The sequence below is a fragment of the Ranitomeya imitator genome, chromosome 1, assembly GCF_032444005.1.
Source record: "Ranitomeya imitator isolate aRanImi1 chromosome 1, aRanImi1.pri, whole genome shotgun sequence".
Lineage (NCBI taxonomy): Eukaryota > Metazoa > Chordata > Amphibia > Anura > Dendrobatidae > Ranitomeya > Ranitomeya imitator.
In genome coordinates, this window is record NC_091282.1 from 724,508,651 (window position 1) to 724,528,911 (window position 20,261).

General features: G+C 42.1%; 1 protein-coding gene across 1 annotated transcript in view; it reads right to left on the reverse strand.

The window, feature by feature from the left end:
• Window positions 1–8,432: 8,432 nt before the first annotated feature.
• The window catches only part of TYRO3 (TYRO3 protein tyrosine kinase), a 287,406-nt gene continuing 275,577 nt past the window's right edge, over window positions 8,433–20,261 (reverse strand). The window contains exon 19 of the mRNA XM_069732534.1: window positions 8,433–12,843. Within this exon, the coding sequence (XP_069588635.1) occupies window positions 12,435–12,843 (409 nt within the window). The 3' untranslated portion in view covers window positions 8,433–12,434. The remainder of the gene's footprint in view (window positions 12,844–20,261) is intronic.

Genomic DNA, 20,261 nt, shown 5'->3' on the forward strand with positions numbered 1-20,261 from the left:
TCTGAACAACATAATCTTGAATACTCTGTACTCTTGCAGCAAGCTGATCCACACGAGAAAACAACCCCTGAACATCCATGCCTGCATCCAAATCCTGAATCATCCAGAGATAAGAGGAAGGAAAAAGACAAAACAAACTAAAGAAAAAAAAAAATGGCTCAGAAGTCTTTTTCTTTTCCTTCTTTTGAGATGCATTCAGCTCATTTTTGGCCAGTTGTACTGTTATGGTCTGGTGATTAAGGAGCGACATGCGACTAGCTCTGAGCAGGTGGTAACTATACTGACCGCAGTCCCTAAGCTCGACACAACACTAGAAGTAGCCGTGGAATGCTCCTAACTCTGCCTAGGCATCTCGTCACAGCCTAAGAGCTAACTACCCCTAAAGATAGAAGCAGGAAAACTATCTTGCCTCAGAGAAAATCCCCAAAGCATAGATTAGCCCCCCACAAGTAATGACTGTGAGAGGAGAAGGAAATGACATACGTAGTATGAAACAAGATTAAGCACAGGAGGCCACTTCTAGCTAGATAGAAATAGTACAGGACAGAATGCTGTGCGGTCAGTAATAAAAACTAGAAAAAGACCACCGCAGAGGAATGCAAAAATCTCCACACCTGACTAAAGGTGTGGAGGGCAAACTCTGCTGCCCAGAGCTTCCAGCCTAGCTGAATAGATCCATACTGATAAGCTGGACAAAAGAACAAAACATAGAAAGTGCTGAACAACAAAGTCCACAACAAGTGAACTGCAAAAGGACAAGCAAGGACTTAGCTTTAGCTGAACTGGTCAGAGTGTCAGGAAAATCCTAAGAGCAATGACTCCAGGCAGGAACAAGTGACAACTGGCATTGAATGAGGGATAAGGCCAGACTAATATAGCCGAGCCAGAAAGACGATCAGTGAAAATAGCTGCTGAAGCTAAATCCAAGGAGCAGCCATACCACTCAAAACCACAGGAGGGAGCCCAAGAGCAGAACTCACAAAAATGCTACTTACAACCACCGGAGGGAGCCCAAGAGCGGAATTCACAACAGGCCCCCCCAGAACACCGGGCCCGGGGCGCCCGCACCCTCTGCCCCCTCGGTAGCTACGCTACTGGGCTCACATGAGGACTGCCCCAGGAAAGGAAAACCAAGAGTCACCTCTGCTTCTGAGGATAAGTTTATCTGAGTCACCAGCCTCAGAAATCGCAGGTTAACAGCAGCTCAGATTACAGACCAGGTCAATGCCACACAAAGTTCTAGCAGCAGACACATCTTTACAACAACTGTTAAGAGGAGACTGTGCAGCAGGCCTTCATGGTAAAATAGCTGCTAGGAAACCACTGCTAAGGACAGGCAACAAGCAGAAGAGACTTGTTTGGGCTAAATAACACAAGTAATGGACATTAGACCAGTGAAAATCTGTGCTTTGTTCTGATGAGTCCAAATTTGAGATCTTTGGTTCCAACCACCGTGACTTTGTGCGATGCAGAAAAGGTGAATGGATGGACTCTACATGCCTGGTTCCCACCGTGAAGCATGGAAGAGGTGGTGTGATGGTGTGAGGGTGCTTTACTGGTGACACTGTTGGGGATTTATTCAAAATTGAAGGCATACTGAACCAGCATGGCTACCACAGCATCTTGCAGCGGCATGCTATTCCATCCGGTTTGTGTTTAGTTGGACCATGATTTATTTTTCAACAGGACAATGACCCCAAACACACCTCCAGGCTGTGTAAGGGCTATTTGACCAAGAAGGAAGGAGAGTGATGGGGTGCTACGCCAGATGACCTGGCCTCCACAGTCACCAGACCTGAACCCAATCGAGATGGTTTGTGGTGAGCTGGACCGCAGAGTGAAGGCAAAAGGGCCAACAAATGCTGAGCATCTCTGGGAACTCCTTCAAGATTGTTGGAAGACCATTCCCGGTGACTACTTCTTGAAGCTCATCAAGAGAATGCCAAGAGTGTGCAAAGCAGTCATCAAAGCAAAAAGTGGCTACTTTAAAGAACCTAGAATATAAGACATGCTTTCAGTTGTTTCACACTTTTTTGTTAAGTATATAATTGCACATGTGTTAATTAATAGTTTTGATGCCTTCAGTGTGAATGTACAAATTTAATAGTCATGAAAATACAGAAAAATCTTTAAACGAGAAGGTGTGTCCAAACTTTTGGTCTGTACTGTAGCTTAGGGAAGCTCCCCTGAATCCGGGTCCTGACCTCCCCCTCCTGCCTGGAATTGGAATATGTTGTGTGTGAGTGCCTAAAGGTATGTGTACACGTTCAGGATTGCACCAGGATTTGGTCAGGATTTTATGCAGGTAAAATCCTGACCAAATCTGCACCTGAGGTCACGGGCAGGTCACCTGCGCTGTCTTAGCGTTGTTTCTGCAATGTAAGGACATGCTGCGTTCTTAAAAGACGCGCCACATGTGCGTTTTTGCGGGTCTGCCGCATGCGTCTTTTAATGCATAGTGGAGACGGGATTTCATGAAATCCCCTCCACTATGCTGTAACATCTGGACGCTGCGTTTTTGACGCTGCGGCTCAACGCAGCATCAAAAACGCAGCGTTTCCTGAACGTGGAAAAATACCCTTACCCGGTGAAGAGAACTTCATTGCCTCTGAGCATATTACCCAATACCCTCCCAGAAAGGAAAGCAACATCACTGCAGCAACCGGTCACCTGGGGTGCTGCACTTACCTGAGGATTGTTGTCTGGATCCACCTCTTACTTTTCTTAAATATTGGTACCACATGAACCATCCTCCAATCCTCTGGCACCACACATTACAAAAGAGTCTAAGAATGAGATACAGTGGTCTGTCAATTATTGAGCTCAATTCCCTCAGTATCTGTGAATGAATGCCATCTTGGGCAGGGGATTTCTAGATGTTTAAATTGCTCAGACGTAGATGTTCTTCTTTTTGTGTTAAACTAGTTATATCAGGCTGCGAATTTTGATTTTTTGCCTTGTTGAATGATCCCTGTAACAGACAGTTAATTAATTGGTGAACGCAGATGTAAAGTGCCTGTTTAATATCTCAGTCTTTTCTTTATCCACTGTGATAATCTTGTTATGGTCATCTTTTAAGGGGCCGATACCATCTGTTTTTTTCTTTTTGGCATTGATGTATTTATAAAAAATGTTGGGGACTTATTTCAATGTCATTGGTGATTTGTTTCTCTGTAGATAACTTTGCCAGCTTGATTTCTTTTTTACATTTCTTATTTTGCTATTTCAGTATTCTCAGCTTTCACGATTTTGCATGACCTTTTGTCTTATTAACTCCTCAACGTTTTTCGCTCCCCTCCTTCCCAGAGCCATAACTTTTTTATTTTTCCGTCAATATGGCCATGGGAGGGCTTATTTTTTGCGGGCGAGTTGTAATTTTGATAGACACCATTGGTTTTACCATGTCTTGTACTAGAAAATGGGGAAAAAATTTCAAGAGCAGTGAAATTGCAAAAAAAGTGCAGTCCCACACTTGTTTTTGTTTGGCTTTTTTTTACTTGATTCACTAAATGCTAAAACTTTATGGTTCTGTAGGTCATTACGAGTTCATAGACACCAAACATGTCTAGGTTATTTTTTATCTAAGTGGTAAAAAAAAATTCCAAACTTTGCTAAAAAAAAATAAATATATTGTGCAATTTTCCGAGACCCGTAGTGTCTCCATTTTTTGTGATATTGGTTGGGTGAGGGCTTAATATTATACCATTTTGGTGCAGATACGTTCTTTTGATCGCCCATTGTTGCATCTTAATGCAATGTCGCGGCCACCAAACAAACGTAATTCTGGCATTTTTAATATTTTTCTCTCTACGTCGTTTAGCGATCAGGTTAATTATTTTTTTTATTGATAGATCGGGCGATTCTAAATATGTGTAGGTATGATTTTTTTAATTGTTTTATTTTGAATGGGGTGAAAAAGGGGCGATTTGAACTTTTATATTTTTTCTATATTTTTGAAAACTTTTTTTTTTTTTTTTAAACTTTTGCCATGCTTCAATAGCGTTCAGATCGCCTCTATGTAGCAAAATTACTGCATTGGTATAAGCACCAACCACAGGGTGGCGCTCACAGCAATCTGACATCAACAACCATAGAGGTCTCCAGGAGACGGGGGGTCAACGGTGCACGCATTTCCAGCTGGATGTCCAGAAGCGCATGTTAAATGCCGCTGTCAGCGATCCGCCCGCGTCTATTGCGGGTACATGTCAGCTGTTCAAAACAATGGACATGTCCCGGCTTTGATGCGGGCTCACCGCTGAAGCCCGCATTAAAGCGGAGGTTCTGCTATTGGATGTACTATACCGTCCGATGGCAGAAAGGGGTTAAACTTTGTACTGTCTTATTAATCCATAATGGTTTCTTTTTATTCCTTGACATTTTATTACCAGAAGATATGTTTTCTGCAGGATTCTAGTAGTATATCCTTAAAAATGCTCCATTTACATTCTGTGTTACCATGACATTGGCCCAGTCTGTATGATTAAGCTCTTCCCTTAATTTGTTGAAATGACCTTTCTTAAAGCTCCAGATTTTGGCATAGGACGGTGCCTGTGCAAAAGTTAAATAAGGGACAAGATACATAACAGAGGGGCCATAGCAGAGTTATTTATATTTTATAAAAATCAGGTTACAGATTTCTTCATTAAAACTATGTATTAAATCTCTATACCAGGTCCATTAGCGCAATGCTCTTAATGTGTATAACATAGATTAACAGTGTCTCTTTAAAAGGAATCTATAGGTTAATTCATGTCTCTAGATTGTTTGAGTGTATAGTGAGAGAACTGTCAATCTAGCTGAGAAAGAGGAAGCCAGTGGAGACATACCGTATATACTCGAGTATAAGCCGAGATTTTCAGCCCAGTTTTTTAGGCTGAAGGTGCCCCTCTCGGTTTATACTCGAGTCATTGTCCCAGGGGGTCGGCGGGGAGAGGGGGAGCAGTAGGAGTCGGCAGCTGTCACATCATACCCCCACGTGATGTGTCTCTGCACTTCCCTGCTCTGAGATGGTCTCCGGCGCCTGCAGATTTTCCTGTGTTCAGCGGTCACATGGTACCGCTTATTAAAGTAATTAATATGGACACGCCTCCACTCCCATAGGCGTGGAGTGCATATTCATTACTTTAATGAGCGGTACCACGTGACCGCTGAACACTGGAATAAGCTGCCGGCACCGGAAAAGACCATCAGAGATGCAGGGACTTGCAGAGACCACGCCAAGAGGGGGTGAGTATGATGGGGGAGTGTGAGCCATGCGATATTCACCTGTCACCGTTCCACTGCCGGACTGTGCCTTTCGCGTTCTCTGTCTGTGACTTTCAGGTCAAAGGGTGCGATGACGTGGTTAGTGCGCGCCCTCTGCCTGAACAGTCACTGCAGAGACCTGGAAGACACGGCGGCGGTGGAACGGGGACAGGTGAATATCGCAAATGCCGGGGGCCTGAGCCAGCAGCGACACCAGCACTTGGCCCCCATAGTGTGTGTCGGTGTCCACCGCCTGCTCAGGACACCGGCACCTGGCTCCCAGCAACGAGAGGTATGTCATTTTTCATCGCAGCAGCAGCAGCATTATATGGGGCATATTATTCTATGGAGCATCTTATGGGGCCATCAGCCTTTATGGAGCAGCATATGGGGCATATTATTCTATGGAGCTGGGTGCAACGTTAGTCCGCCTCCACGTGGTGCACCCTGGGTAACGCTAAAGGACTAAATCTTGATGACCAAACAATCAAATTACATCTAGATCTCTTGGTCAAAATATTTTACATCATTTTGACTCTGATTTCTGTTCCTTTGTCCCCTTTCAATCACTGTTTATTGTTTGTTATTCATTCTTATATGATGTTAAAATATATGTTCATATGATTAAATAAATTCTATGGAGCATCTTTTGGGGCCATCAACCTTTATGAAGCATTATATGAGGCATATTATTCTATGGGGCCATCAATAACCTTTTATGCAGAATTATATGAGGCATATTTTATTCATCTTATGGGGCCATTATTAACCTTTGTGCAGCATTTTATGGGGCATATTTTTGGTATGGAGCATCTTATGGGGCCCATCATGAACTTTATGGAGTATTATATGGGGCGTATTTTGTATGGAGCATCTTATGGGGCCCATCATGAACTGTTTGGAGCATTATATGGGGCTCCTGATTTAATATGGATATTAAAAAACATTTAGCCTACTGATGTCTCAATTAATTTTACATTTATTGGTATCTATTTTTAGTTTTGAAATTTACCAGTAGCTGCTGCATTTCCCACCCTAGGCTTATATTCGAGTCAATAAGTTTTCCCAGTTTTTTGTGGCAAAATTAGGGGTCTCGGCTTATACTCAGGTTGGCTTATACTCGAGTATATACTGTACCTCTGCTACTTGTCGTCCAGGTCACCTTGTTCCCAGGCCCTACTTTAAAGCTGCAACACTTCAGAGTGAAACATACATATTTGCATTAAAGGAGGCGGTCATTGATCCATTCTACCCGTGGATCCCAACATTCATCCTCCACCACAGAAGCAAACCATTTTTGAAAAATGCAACAGTGGCAGGTGGTGAATTAGTCGGCATAGTTTAACTAAGACATTGACCGAGAATTGAGTTTGTAGAACACTGTTAACGTTCACACTTTGGTTGGCCACAGTTGTTCAATTTTACACCTTGGTTGGCCAATGTAACTGTCATGCTGCTGCAGTGCAGTACAGCGCAACCTCCACCAGGGGGAACTTGAGAGGAAAGTGAGACTGCACACACAGGACAGCAGAACAGACGCCACCAAGTGGCGAGAGAGTGGTCAGACAAGCCGAGTCAAAAGCACGAGATAGCACGACAGTATAATAGGATTAGACAGACGGATAGTCAGGACGTAGCCAGAGATCAGTAAACCAGAACGGGCAATATATGGTACAATAGGGACAAACAGTAACGAAGTGAATAACCAAGCCAGGAGATCAGAACCGGAGAATCAAGCAGACAAACAGACAGAGAAATACTGGGAAAAGGGCAGACAGAGGGAGTAAACAGACACAGGACAAGTCAGGGTTCACAGCAGGGCAAATCAAGAGCTACCAGCAGGGTCAGGTTAACACGCCAAAGGCAGAACTATAGCTGACACTGCCAGCAAGATTCATGGGAGCTAAATAGCAAACCTGAACCCAGAATGAGGCAGAGCAAAGTTAATCCTTGACATGATTCGTCCATAAAGGACAGACACTAATAAACCCTGGAACGGATCATGACAGAAACATTTTTTTTTTTACACATCACCACTTTAATTAAACTATACAAATCGTACTAAGCCTAAACTACCATTCTCCACTGCCATGAACATCAAGACATTATGGTTTAAATTTGGGTAAAATCACAAAAATAAATGGCTTTTCATCTACCATTGTACCTGCTTTTTTCACTAAAAAGGCAGAAAAACCTGATACCTGCATTTTTTTGCTACATTTTTACACTTACCCATTGCTTTTTATGGGTGAAAAAACACTGCAAAAATGTTGAAAAAACGCTGAGGGTAGTAACATGCTGCATTTTGCAAAAACCAAGGTATGGCACAAAATATGGAGGACAAAAAAAACAAGCTGTGTGCATGAGATTTCTGAAATCATAGACTTTGCTGAAAATTTGCAAAAAAAAAAAACGCATAAAGCCGCTAAAAAAAAATGCAATGTGTGAACGTAGCTTGTCACCAGGTTTTTGCTACCTCATCTGAGAGCAACGTAATGTAGGGGCAGAGACCCCGAGTCCAGTGATGTGTTACTTACTGGGCTACTTGCTGCAAATCTTGCAGAGCTCTGGATGCTGAGCTGTGTATAACCCCACTCACATAAGCGATAGCCAGCTTTCTGTGTACACTGTATAGTGGCAGAAAGCTGCTAATCAGTGGTGGGGTCCTGGTTAGACAATGAGGCACCAGACACTTAGTCCTGTAGTGATAATCTCCTGTTGATAAAACACAGATTTTTTTGAATGAGCAAAACGCAGCCCAGTAAGTGACACATTGCTGGAATCAGAGTCTTTTGCCCTACATGATGTTGCTCTCAGATCACATAGAAAAATCCTGCTGACAGATTCCCTTTAATTTCTTTCCCTGGCTATACAACAGTTTGGTTATGAATTAATAAGATACATTAAGAATTCAATAATCGGCAGTAAAGATCTTGGGAAAAAAATACAACATCTTCTTTTGATGACCCTTTTTAGTGCAAATGCTTCAAATTATATTCTAAGTAGCGAAACATAAAAAAGAAGAAGAAAACAAAATAAGGAGATATGTTCATAGAAATAACGAACCTACCAGTGAGAAGCCGGAAGACCCAAACCGTCATCATCATTACTGTCTGCTACCGTGTATGAGGACCACTGTGTACTGTACATACTGGAAGGCTAGCAAGCAACTCTTGTTTCAGTGAGTGTTACATAAAACGTATTTCTGCTTTTATTTCTTAATTCAAGACATAATTATTTACAATTAAACAGGCAGATTTAACCCATAAAGAACCTGACTAAGATGTTTGGTGTTGATTAACCTTCTAATAAGATCTCCCAGTTTATTGCTCTGTAATATAAATACCAAACTCATGCAAGCTGAAAAGTGTATTAGAATACGAAACATTAGCTTATACACACAATCTCTCTCATAAACGGATGATATTTATGAAAGTTATAAATTGCCCCCCTGCAAAAAAGAAAAAAATCATCCAAAATTCGGTCCATATTTCAGTACGACTTCTATAAAGAAGAGGCAATGACACTTGTGTGTTAGTAGTTAGTCTTTCCTGTGCACAACAATCTTTCAATCTTTTCTTCTGCATGGTAAACTTCTTGAAGAATAGTGTCACTTAGCTGCAATTTTCTTAAAATGAGAAAATTAAAAAAAAACAGCTGTTTTTACTTCCCTTTACATTTCTAAAGAGGACCCGTCACTTTCCATAAATATGTATTTTTCATTACCTGGAGTAAATGCCGCTGTTCTCCTGAATCCGGCGGTGTTGTTCTTTTGCCCCTGCGCCTTTCCATTCTGGAGATATGGCGCCCCTCTTCCTTACATAGAAATCTAGTCTTTTCTGCCAACTGGGCTGATCCTTATGAGGACTCCCAGAGAGAAGATTAAGTTCCATGCCCACTTGGTAAAAATACTAAATTTACATAAAAGGGAAGAGGAGGCCATAGAAAGAAAAACCATGCTGGATTCAGAACAGCAGCATTTCCAATGGGTAAAAAAAAAGCATATGTATGACTTTAAAGAGTAACTGTCCTTTTAATTCCTTCTCATAAATCAATAGTACATGTTAAAATAAGAAATGTTGGAATATGTCTGACCAGAGAAATCTGCTTCTTCTCTTCCCAGACTGATCTCTCAAAAGTCTTAATTTATGGGTGAAAAATCTGACTTCAGTGAACACGGATTTTCCTATTAATGCAATAAATGACAGTTGGCGTTTATAAAATTCTGGTGAACTTGCCTTTAGTGTCTGTGTCGGCCTCTAGCTCTTTCCTCCATTGAATTTTAATGCACCAAATGCCATCTCCTATCTCACTATTCTGGGAAAATCAGATTTTGCAGCTTTTACCCATGAATTGAGACTGAAAGATCAATCCTGGAGGTGAACAAAGCACATTTCTCTGATCAGCTATGTTACAAAAACAAGAAAATATATCATATCAGCTCATTCTGTCCAGGTATCCTTCAATCTAATAAAGGTGCGGTGCCACAGTCTGGCTCCCGGATGAAAATGATCAGGCAGAAGGAAGGAAGACTTTCAGCAACCCTAATAGAAAGAATTCTAAAAACATTATATAATAGTATCTATTAAAATATCACAAAGGGAAAATGAACACACTAGGCCTACGCTTTTTGAGCGCCAAGTCTCTAAAACATAGTATGTGATTAAGAACCTTAGTACTCGAAACGCTTTGGCAAAGTGTGTTTTTACTGTTTTCCTTTTTCATATTTTAATAGATAATACATATTGTTTTTATAGCCCTTTACATTGTGGTTGATGGAGGTCTTCCTGCCTTCTACCTGATCATGTTACAAAAATGCTTATTTTCATCTATCCATTTCTGAAATAAAAATTTACTTTTTAAATTTCAACTACATAAATAATGAACTGAAAGTGTTTTTGCCATATTAAAGGCATAGGAACCATAGGGATTTTTAAAGAGAAATGGGACTAGTAGGCACATTTTGTAGATCTCAGAACCAGTTTGATTGGTTGTATATTGGGCTGGGCATCCACCTAAAAAGGACTTTAGGGAGGAGCATTGTGAGAACACACCCAGCATTCCTGATAGGCTCACTGCCAGTCAATAGTCATTTTCAGCTGGATGACAGGTATAATATCCAAACAATATAGTTTAGTAAAAGGCTCCTATTTAAGTCAAAGAGGGGGACTAATCTGTAATTATAATGGGGAGGGGGGAATTTTAATCATCATTTTTTTCTTAAAAAAAAAAAAAGATATTCTTGTAATTTCAATCAGGTTTTTTTTTTTTCGAGCTGAGGTGATGTAAAAAAAAAATTCAAAGTCAGACATTCTAGAAAAATATTATTTTGGTTCTGGAAGCATAATAGTACAGCAGTTGATCGCTTAGCTAAAAAAAAAGGAAAGAAAACAAACAACAAATACATTATATGAACCAAATATGAAACGTGCAAATCCCAGTTTGTTCTAGAGTGACAGACTTCTATTTTGAGGAAGCCAACATTTTTCAGCTGAAAACATCAGTATAGACGTCATTGTTCTCTCTCTTTATCTGTTCCTTGTAGTCCAAGTTAAAGTGTTTGTGCACCGACTAGAAAACAGAGCTTTCTCCAATATATTGCATTGAGTAGTTGATTCAGGGCTCACATGGATATAGAAAGTCTCGCCGACGAGTTGATCGTGTGCTATGGTTGCGATACCATTTCGCCTGGTAAAGATAGGAGTCTGCTAGCTATGAGCGCAAGTCATGTAAAAAAATATATACATCTAAAGTGGTCCCTGGATCTCCTCTACGCAAGGGCCAAACCGCTAGTCTTCAAAGTGAACATGTACCGGAAAAATCACAGATTTTGCAGCCACCTTAGTTTTGTTATACAGTGGGAGAGAATTTGCTAAAGCCACCAGAATTCTTGTGCAATTTGTGCCCCAAAATTGGCGTATAGGCTGAGAATGGAAAAAAGTAAAATTTAGTGGAAAAATTGTGGCTTAAAATGTGACCCATGTGCCAAGATATTGGGGCAAATGAGTCCAATAGACAAAAATGTCTACGGCCCCATTCAGACATCAGCATTTTGAAACAGTTTACTATAAAAACTGAAACACTGACGAAAATCAGGTAAAAAAAAAATATCACTGATTAAAATCAGACTTTTTTTTATCGTGTAACACAAAAATCACTGATGTCTGAATGAGTACTACAGATGAGCCAAATTTATCATCCAGCATTAACCACCGTGATAAATTTGTCACATTTTAATTTTTCGAATCTATCACTGCACAAAAATTAGAAAGGATTAGTAAAAGCGCCCAATTTGGTTTGAGTGACAACTTAAGAGGGTATTTTTTCATCATTAAAGTGGTTGTCCAGGTTTGGGATAAAAGTCTGTGACACACTCACTGTTAGGATTCTCCGGTGCCGAAAGCAAGCGTTTAGGTGGCTGCAAGTATGCTGTTTGTATACTTCCGGCCACATTCCAACTAGACGTATCTGGCCTCGCCCAATTCTTTTGTATCGAGCGAGGTCACACACGTCTAGTTGGCCTGTGACCGCATGTATGCAAATCACATACTTGCACTCAAGCAGCCGATGCCAACACCAGAGAATCCTGATAGTGCACACAGATAGAGTGACTGCAGACTTGGATCCCAAGCCTGGACAAGTTCTTTAAACTTACTCAGTTCATTCATAGGACTAGAAATAAAAAGTAACCAATATAATCACCACCTGGTTCTTGCTTTTGTTTGAGGCTCATAAATGTATTAAATGGCTTTACGAGTGCTTCTGAAGTCTTGGTGCTATAAAAAATTTTTTATCACAACCTGGCCGGAGCCTCGTTTTAATGTACTCATACATGTCAGGAGGAGGCTGGACTTGCGTGCTATGATCACCTGAGCATGCGTGATGTTTTTCCATGTGAGTAAGGAAAGAGCAGAGCCAGACAGCATTGTTACATCCTATTCCCACCCGGCCAATTCATTGCAGAAAAAAAAATCCAAAAATTCTGCAGCAAGTCTACTAGGAATTAATACATCCTATGGGATAGGTAAGCAACATCAGAAAGAGCTCTGCTGACCGCTATCCCCCTGTCCACAATATTCGTTTTTCCAGCTAGTGTCTCATAGGTGCCATAGCAATAAAGAGGGTTACCTGATCGTGCCAAATCTAACTCATTTAACGTCTATGGGCACCTTCCAATCAGAAGGTTTGTACTAGAGATTAATAACAACACGAGCATCCGGAATTTCTTCTTCTTCGTCATCATCCTCATCTGCATGCAGGAGTCCTCTAGCTTCTGCGGTCTGTACATTAGGAGGCCACTCATCTGCTTCTCTAAGGCACCCAGGGTTCACAATATAGCGATAGTTGCTACTGACTGCTGCTGCGCCACGTGTTTGAGAAGTGTCCACACAGCATTGGTCATCATTGTCAAAAGCAGAGTGCAAAATGGAGTCTGCAGCCGAAGCTCCACAAGTCTCCCCGAGGTTCACGTACAGTGGATCTCGACTTCCTGATAGCACGGATAGACGTCCCCAAATGGCTTCCAGCCGTCTTCTCAAGTCTGAAAAGCAGGGTCTCCGTTTAGGCTCAGTGATCCAGCACTGGCACATCATTTCATAACTGCAAAACACAAATATTTCTATCTGTTACAGAGTACAGAGATAGGAGAATAAATAATCGCAATATTTGTACTGGCTGCAGTCTGCCTTGGGGATCACAGTATAATTTCCCTGCAGATAACTATTAACATTGATATGACCAGTTTAACAGTTCACTAAAGAGGGGCTCACACTTGTATTTAGAGTTCGGGTTTTATGTTCCTGCAAAAAACTGAATAGTCTTAACTCAAATCTGTCACCACCCAAACTATTTATATGCCCATGTAGCTCTTTCAAAGACAAGTCCAGAAATACCTTCACATGGCCAGTCCACTCCTCCGATAATGACAAATCAGCATTTGAATTGATATGCAAATAAAGCTAAAAAGCCATGGTAGATCTGAAGCTCTGTCACTCCTGCTCTATTCCCTGACCAGACGCCGCCGTCTTCTCCTGCTTGACTGAGGCTCTATGAAGTGTTTCTCAAAGCACCACTACAGTGTTGTTGTTTTTTTATTGCAGCATCGGAGTGGTTCCCTGCCCTTAGAATTATCCTTACCGGCCGCCATCTTCTGTCCTAACACCCACTCTGGTTGTCTTCTGCAGTTTGTGACCTGCTGGATCACCTAGCAAACACTGAGGCAATCCAGCAGGCAGGGCCGGCGTGTTACACTATTTGGATGGCTATGAGGAGCGTATTATACTATATGAAGGACTGTGGGGAGTGCATTATACTATATGGAGGACTATGGAAAGTGTATTATACAATATGGAGGACTATAGGGAGTGTATTATACTATGTGGAGGACTATAGGGTGCATTATACTATGTAGAGGACTATGGGGTGCATTATACTAAACTAGGAAAAACTGCCTATTCATTGAGTGATTGGATTGTTTATGGGAAACAAGCATTGAACGACTTCAATATTGTTGATCACGCTCATTTAACAGCCTGATCTCAGCACATTTAAATACAACCGAAATGTTTCTGTGTGATTGTGCAATATGTGAGCATTTGGGGCCCCACTTTAATAAACTTTTGCCCAGGGCCTCACTTTGTCTAAAACCGGCTCTGCCGCTAGGTCCCAAAATGATCTAGGCTCTCATAGACTTACACAAAGCTTGTGATCATTACCTCTGACGTCCGGTCAGTCAGAAGTTGGGGTCACAAGATGGTGACGAGTGATCGGAGCGGCGCTGGTGAGTATCATACTAGGGTCAGGGGGGACTTAGATTTGCTGCACCACTCCAGCTTTGAAATAAAAAAATAAAATGATGGAGTAGTGCTTTAAGACTAAGGAGTCATCGGTCAAGCAGGAGTAGGCGGTGCTGGGCAGGGAATAGAGCTGAAGCGACAGGTGCTTAAGACCTACCATAGCTCTTCAGCCTCATTTGCATATAAATTCAGTAACATCAGTAACAGAGGAACAGACTGGCCACGGAAAGGTATTACTGAACTTATCTTTGAAAGAGCTTCATACACATATAATTAGTTTGGGAGTGAAATCCTACTGACATTCCCTTGAAGATGGACACAAAAGACTCTATACGGATCTTATTGATTATAATGGGTCCTGTTTGACTTGCATATGGGTGTCTGTTATTTTAAAGAAAAAAAGCAAACAAAAAAAGCATACGGAAAAAAAAACCTGAAGAATTGGGTAAAAAAAAAAAAAAAAAAAAAAAAATCAACCTTTACTCAAATCCTCCTTTTGGATTAAAAATCATAAATATATCAAAGCTGCAAAGAGTGAAGGAAGAATGAGCCAATAAAGAAAATTACAATGCACCTGCTGTATATTCTGGCAACCACTGGGTGCCACTAGAAAACCAGCTATCACATTTGATTCTTCATGTGAAGCACAAACTTTGCCTTTTGATGCAAATTTTAAAGCCAAAATAGGAATACATTTAAAATAAAGCAAAATAAAATAAAAAAAAGGCCTGGTGGCCTCAACCAATCAGAGATGCGGGATGTCTACGTCCTTTATGACATCATCGTCGGTGTGCCCGTCACTGATTGGTCTGTCTGTCTGTGGTGTCTGTCTGTCTGTCCTGGAAATCCCGCGTCTCTGATTGGTTGAGGCCGCCAGGCCTCGACCAATCAGCAATGGGCACAGCGATGATGATGTCATAAAGGACGTAGAAGTCCCACGTTTCTGATTCAGCGACGGGCACAGTATCGACGTAGATGTCATAATGGTTGCCATGGCGACGATGATGTCATAAAGATTGCCTCGACCAATCAGCGACGGGCACAGTCTGCCGCGAATTCGCCTCAACCAATCAGCGACGGGCACAGTATCGACGTAGATGTCATAATGGTTGCCATGGCGATGATGATGTCATAAAGGTTGCCTCGACCAATCAGCGACGGGCACAGTCTGCCGCGAATTCTGGAATCATCATTGTCCATATACTACGGGGACATGCATATTCTAGAATACCCGATGCGTTAGAATCGGGCCACAATCTAGTCTACTATATAATTGTCTAAGGGTCACTTCCGTCTTTCTGTCTGTCTGTCACGGATATTCATTGGTCGCGGCCTCTGTCTGTCATGGAATCCAAGTCGCCGATTGGTCGCGGCAGAACAGCCACGACCAATCAGCGACGGGCACAGTCCGGAAGAAAATGGCCGCTCATTACTCCCCGAAGTCAGTGCCCGGCGCCCGCATACTCCCCTCCGGTCACCGCTCACACAGGGTTAATGCCGGCGGTAACGGACCACGTTATGCCGTGGGTAACGCACTCCGTTACTGCCGCTATTAACCCTGTGTGTCCCAAAAAATGTTATGTTAAAAATAATAAAAAAACAAAAAACCTGCTATTCTCACCCTCCGTAGTCCACCGAGCCGCTCGCGCCTGCCACCATCTTCCGTTCCCAGTGATGCATTTCAAAATTACCCAGAAGACTTAGCGGTCTCCCGAGACCGCCAAGTCTTCTGGGTAATTTCGCAATGCATCCTGGGAACGGAAGATGGCGGCAGCCGCGCGCCCATCGCCACAGCGCCGTTGGATCCCAGGTGGTGAGTATATAACTATTTTTTATTTTAATTCTTTTTTTTTTTTTAAACAGGGATATGTGCCCACACTGCTAAATACTGCGTGGGCTACATGGCTGCTATATACTACGTGGGCAGTACTATATACTACATGGCTGCTATATACTACGTGGGCAGTACTATATACTACATGGCTGCTATATACTACGTGGGCAGTACTATATACTACATGGCTGCTATATACTACGTGGGCAGTACTATATACTACATGGCTGCTATATACTACGAGGGTAGTACTATATACTACATGGCTGCTATATACTACGTGGGCAGTACTATATACTACATGGCTGCTATATACTAAGTGGACAGTACTATATACTACATGGCTGCTATACAATACGTGGACAGTACTATATACTACATGGCTGATATATACTACGTGGACAGTAATGTATACTACATGGCTGCTATATACTACGTGGGCAGTACTATATACTACATGGCTGCTATATACTACGAGGGTAGTACTATATACTACATGGCTGCTATATACTACGTGGGCAGTACTATATACTACATGGCTGCTATATACTAAGTGGACAGTACTATATACTACATGGCTGCTATACAATACGTGGACAGTACTATATACTACATGGCTGATATATACTACGTGGACAGTAATGTATACTACATGGCTGCTATATACTACGTGGGCAGTACTATATACTACATGGCTGCTATATACTGCGTGGACAGTACTATATACTACATGGCTGCTATATACTACGTGGGCAGTACTATATACTACATGGCTGCTATATACTACGTGGGCAGTACTATATACTACATGGCTGCTATATACTACGTGGGCAGTGTTATATACTACATGGCTACTGTATACTACGTGGCCTGTGTTAGATACTGCGTGGGCTGCATTATATACAATGCATCGGGTATTCTACAATATGTATGCATCTATATAGCAGCCACATACTATATAGCACAGGCCACGTACTATTTGTATGCTATATACTAAATGGCTCCTATATACTACGTGGCCTGTGCTATATACTATGTGGCTGCTATATACATACATATTCTAGAATACCCGATGCGTTAGAATCGGGCCACCATCTAGTATATAAATAATTGTCTAAGGGTCACTTCCATGATTCTATCTGTCCTTCTGTCTATTCTTTCTGTCACGGATATTCATTGGTCGCGGCCTCTGTCTGTCATGGAATCCAAGTCGCTGATTGGTCTCGCCAGCTGCCTGTCATGGCTGCCGCGACCAATCAGCGACAGCCACAGTCCGATTAGTCCCTCCCTACTCCCCTGCAGAAAGTGCCCGACGCCCGCACCATACTCCCTGCAGTCACCGCTCAAACAGGGTTAATGCCAGCAGTAACAGACCGCGTTATGCTGCGGGTAACTCACTCTGTTACCGCCGCTATTAACCCTGTGTGACCAAGTTTTTACTATTGATGCTGTCTATGCAGTGTTAATAGTAAAAAGATCTAATGTTAAAAATAATGAAAAAAATAAAAAAAAATCATTATATACTCACCTTCCGCTGCTTCTCCCGCTCCTCGCGACGCTCCGGTAACAGCTCAATGCAAGCGGCAGGTTCCGGTGGCAAGGATGGTATCCGACAAGGACCTGCCATAAGGTCACGGTCATGTGACCGCGACATCATCATGGGTCCTGCGCTACCAACCCTGGGACCGGAAGCTGCCGAGTACACCGCACACAGGCGACATGACTACAAGGGCTCCCTCGGAAGGTGAGTATATGTTTATTATTTTTAACCTGTGACATACGTGGCTGGGCAATATACTACGTAGCTGGGCAATATACTACGTAGCTGGGTAATATACTACGTGACTGGGCAATATACTACGTGTCTGGGCAATATACTACGTGACTGGCCAATATACTACGTGACTGGGCAATATACTACGTGACTGGGCAATATACTACGTGACTGGGCAATATACTACGTGACTGGGCAATATACTACGTGACTTGGCAATATACTACGTGGCTGGGCAATATACTACATGGCTGGGCAATATACTACATGGCTGGGCAATATACTACGTGGCTGGGCAATATACTACGTAGCTGGGTAATATACTACGTGACTGGGCAATATACTACGTGTCTGGGCAATATACTACGTGACTGGCCAATATACTACGTGACTGGGCAATATACTACGTGACTGGGCAATATACTACGTAGCTGGGCAATATACTACGTAGCTGGGTAATATACTACGTGACTGGGCAATATACTACGTGTCTGGGCAATATACTACGTGACTGGCCAATATACTACGTGACTGGGCAATATACTACGTGACTGGGCAATATACTACGTGACTTGGCAATATACTACGTGACTTGGCAATATACTACGTGGCTGGGCAATATACTACGTGGCTGGGCAATATACTACGTGGCTGGGCAATATACTACGTGGCTGGGCAATATACTACGTGGTTAGGCAATATACTACGTGGCTGGGCAATATACTACGTGGCTGGGCAATATACTACGTGGCTGGGCAATATACTACGTGGCTGGGCAATATACTACGTGGCTGAGAAATATACTACGTGGCTGGGAAATATACTACGTGACTGGGCAATTAACTATGTGACTGGGCAATATACTACGTGGCTGGGCAATATACTATGTGGCTGGGCAATATACTACATCACTGGGCAATATACTACGTCACTGGGCACTATACTACGTCACTGGGCAATATACTACGTCACTGGGCAATATACTACGTCACTGGGCAATATACTACGTGGGCTGTGCAGTATACTACGTCGCTGGGCAATATACTACGTGGCTGGGCAATATACTATCTTGGCTGTGCAATATACTACGTGGGCTGTGCAATATACTACGTGGACATGCATATTCTAGAATACCCGATGCGGGCCACCATCTAGTATATGTATATATGTATATATATATATATATATATATATATATATATATATATATATATATATATATATACATACACATACACACACACACACACACCATGTAGCACACACATTATAGATACATATATAACATTATTAATTTCTGTTCCGTTTTTTAAATCCTTTTCACAAGTTGAAAGTGAACAAACATGAAAAATTGCAATACAACTGACCAAGTCTTGAAAGTTCCAATTGCTTCTAAGTTTACTACTAACGGTGACACAAACGTGGCCATAAAGAACTTCTGGCAATTAGTGAATAAGTTAATTTATTGGTTAGCAGTTTGTCTTGGGAGAGTAGTGTGCGTCTTTAACGGTGTAGCTTTCTATGTCTCACGCATAATAGATTTCCACCCACCTTGCAATGTCAGGCCTGCATGGGATTAAAAATGTTCTTTAAAAAGCCATTATTACTATTAACACTTCTGACTCCTATTGAGATGTGGGCGATGTTTCAATATGATTTTGTGCATGCTGATGATGTAATTTTTAATAGTTTTTTTTTTTGCATCATTTGGGGAAAATTATATCACCAGAAATAATCTGTTCTTTTAATGCTAAGAGTTCTCAAACTATATTTCATGCAATAAGCAAGAAAAAAAAACAAGCTGGGAAGAGAATATAAGGCAGGGGTACTGCAAAAATAGTTAGAATATTTGCAAGTGTCATACAGCCGGCTTTGTAATAAACGAAAAAACACACCAGAAAAGTGACTTTAAAGAGGTTGTCCAGGACTTTAACATTGATGGCCTTACCCTAGGATTGGTCATCTAAGTCTGATTGGTGGGGTGCTGCTCCCGCCACCTCTGCCGATCCGCTGTTCCCTGTCTCGGTGTTGTCCAGAACTGTTTAGTTGTGGACCTGCACAGCTCCATTGATGGAATTGTGGTGGCGGCCGGGTACTGCGCATCTGCCCCCTATAGGTTTGGTTACCTGGCCGTGGTCACTATACAGTCAACAGAACGGTGTCGTGCAGCTCCGGAAACGAGCAGTTCTGACCGTGACTAACACTGGAAACAGCTGATCGGTGGGGGTGCCTGATCTCGCACCCCCCACGGATTAGACATTGATGACCTATCCTAAAAAAAGCCTTCAGTGATAAAGTCCCTGGCAACCCCTTTAAGTATGTATGAGCTCACGGAAAACAATACCAGACTCAAGTAAACAGCGGCTTTTACCCCTGGCAAAAAAATGAGACATTTATGGAAAGTGACAGGTCCTATTTAAAGGGGTTGTCCTGGACATCCGTATTGATGACCTTTCCTTAAATTAGGTCATAAATGCCTGATTGGTGGGGGTGCGACATCTGGCACCCCCACCGATCAGCTGTTCCTGGTATCCGTGGTGGCCAGAACTATACAGTTCTGTTGAATGAATAGTGGCCGCGGCCGAGTACTGCACATCCACTCCCTATTGATTTG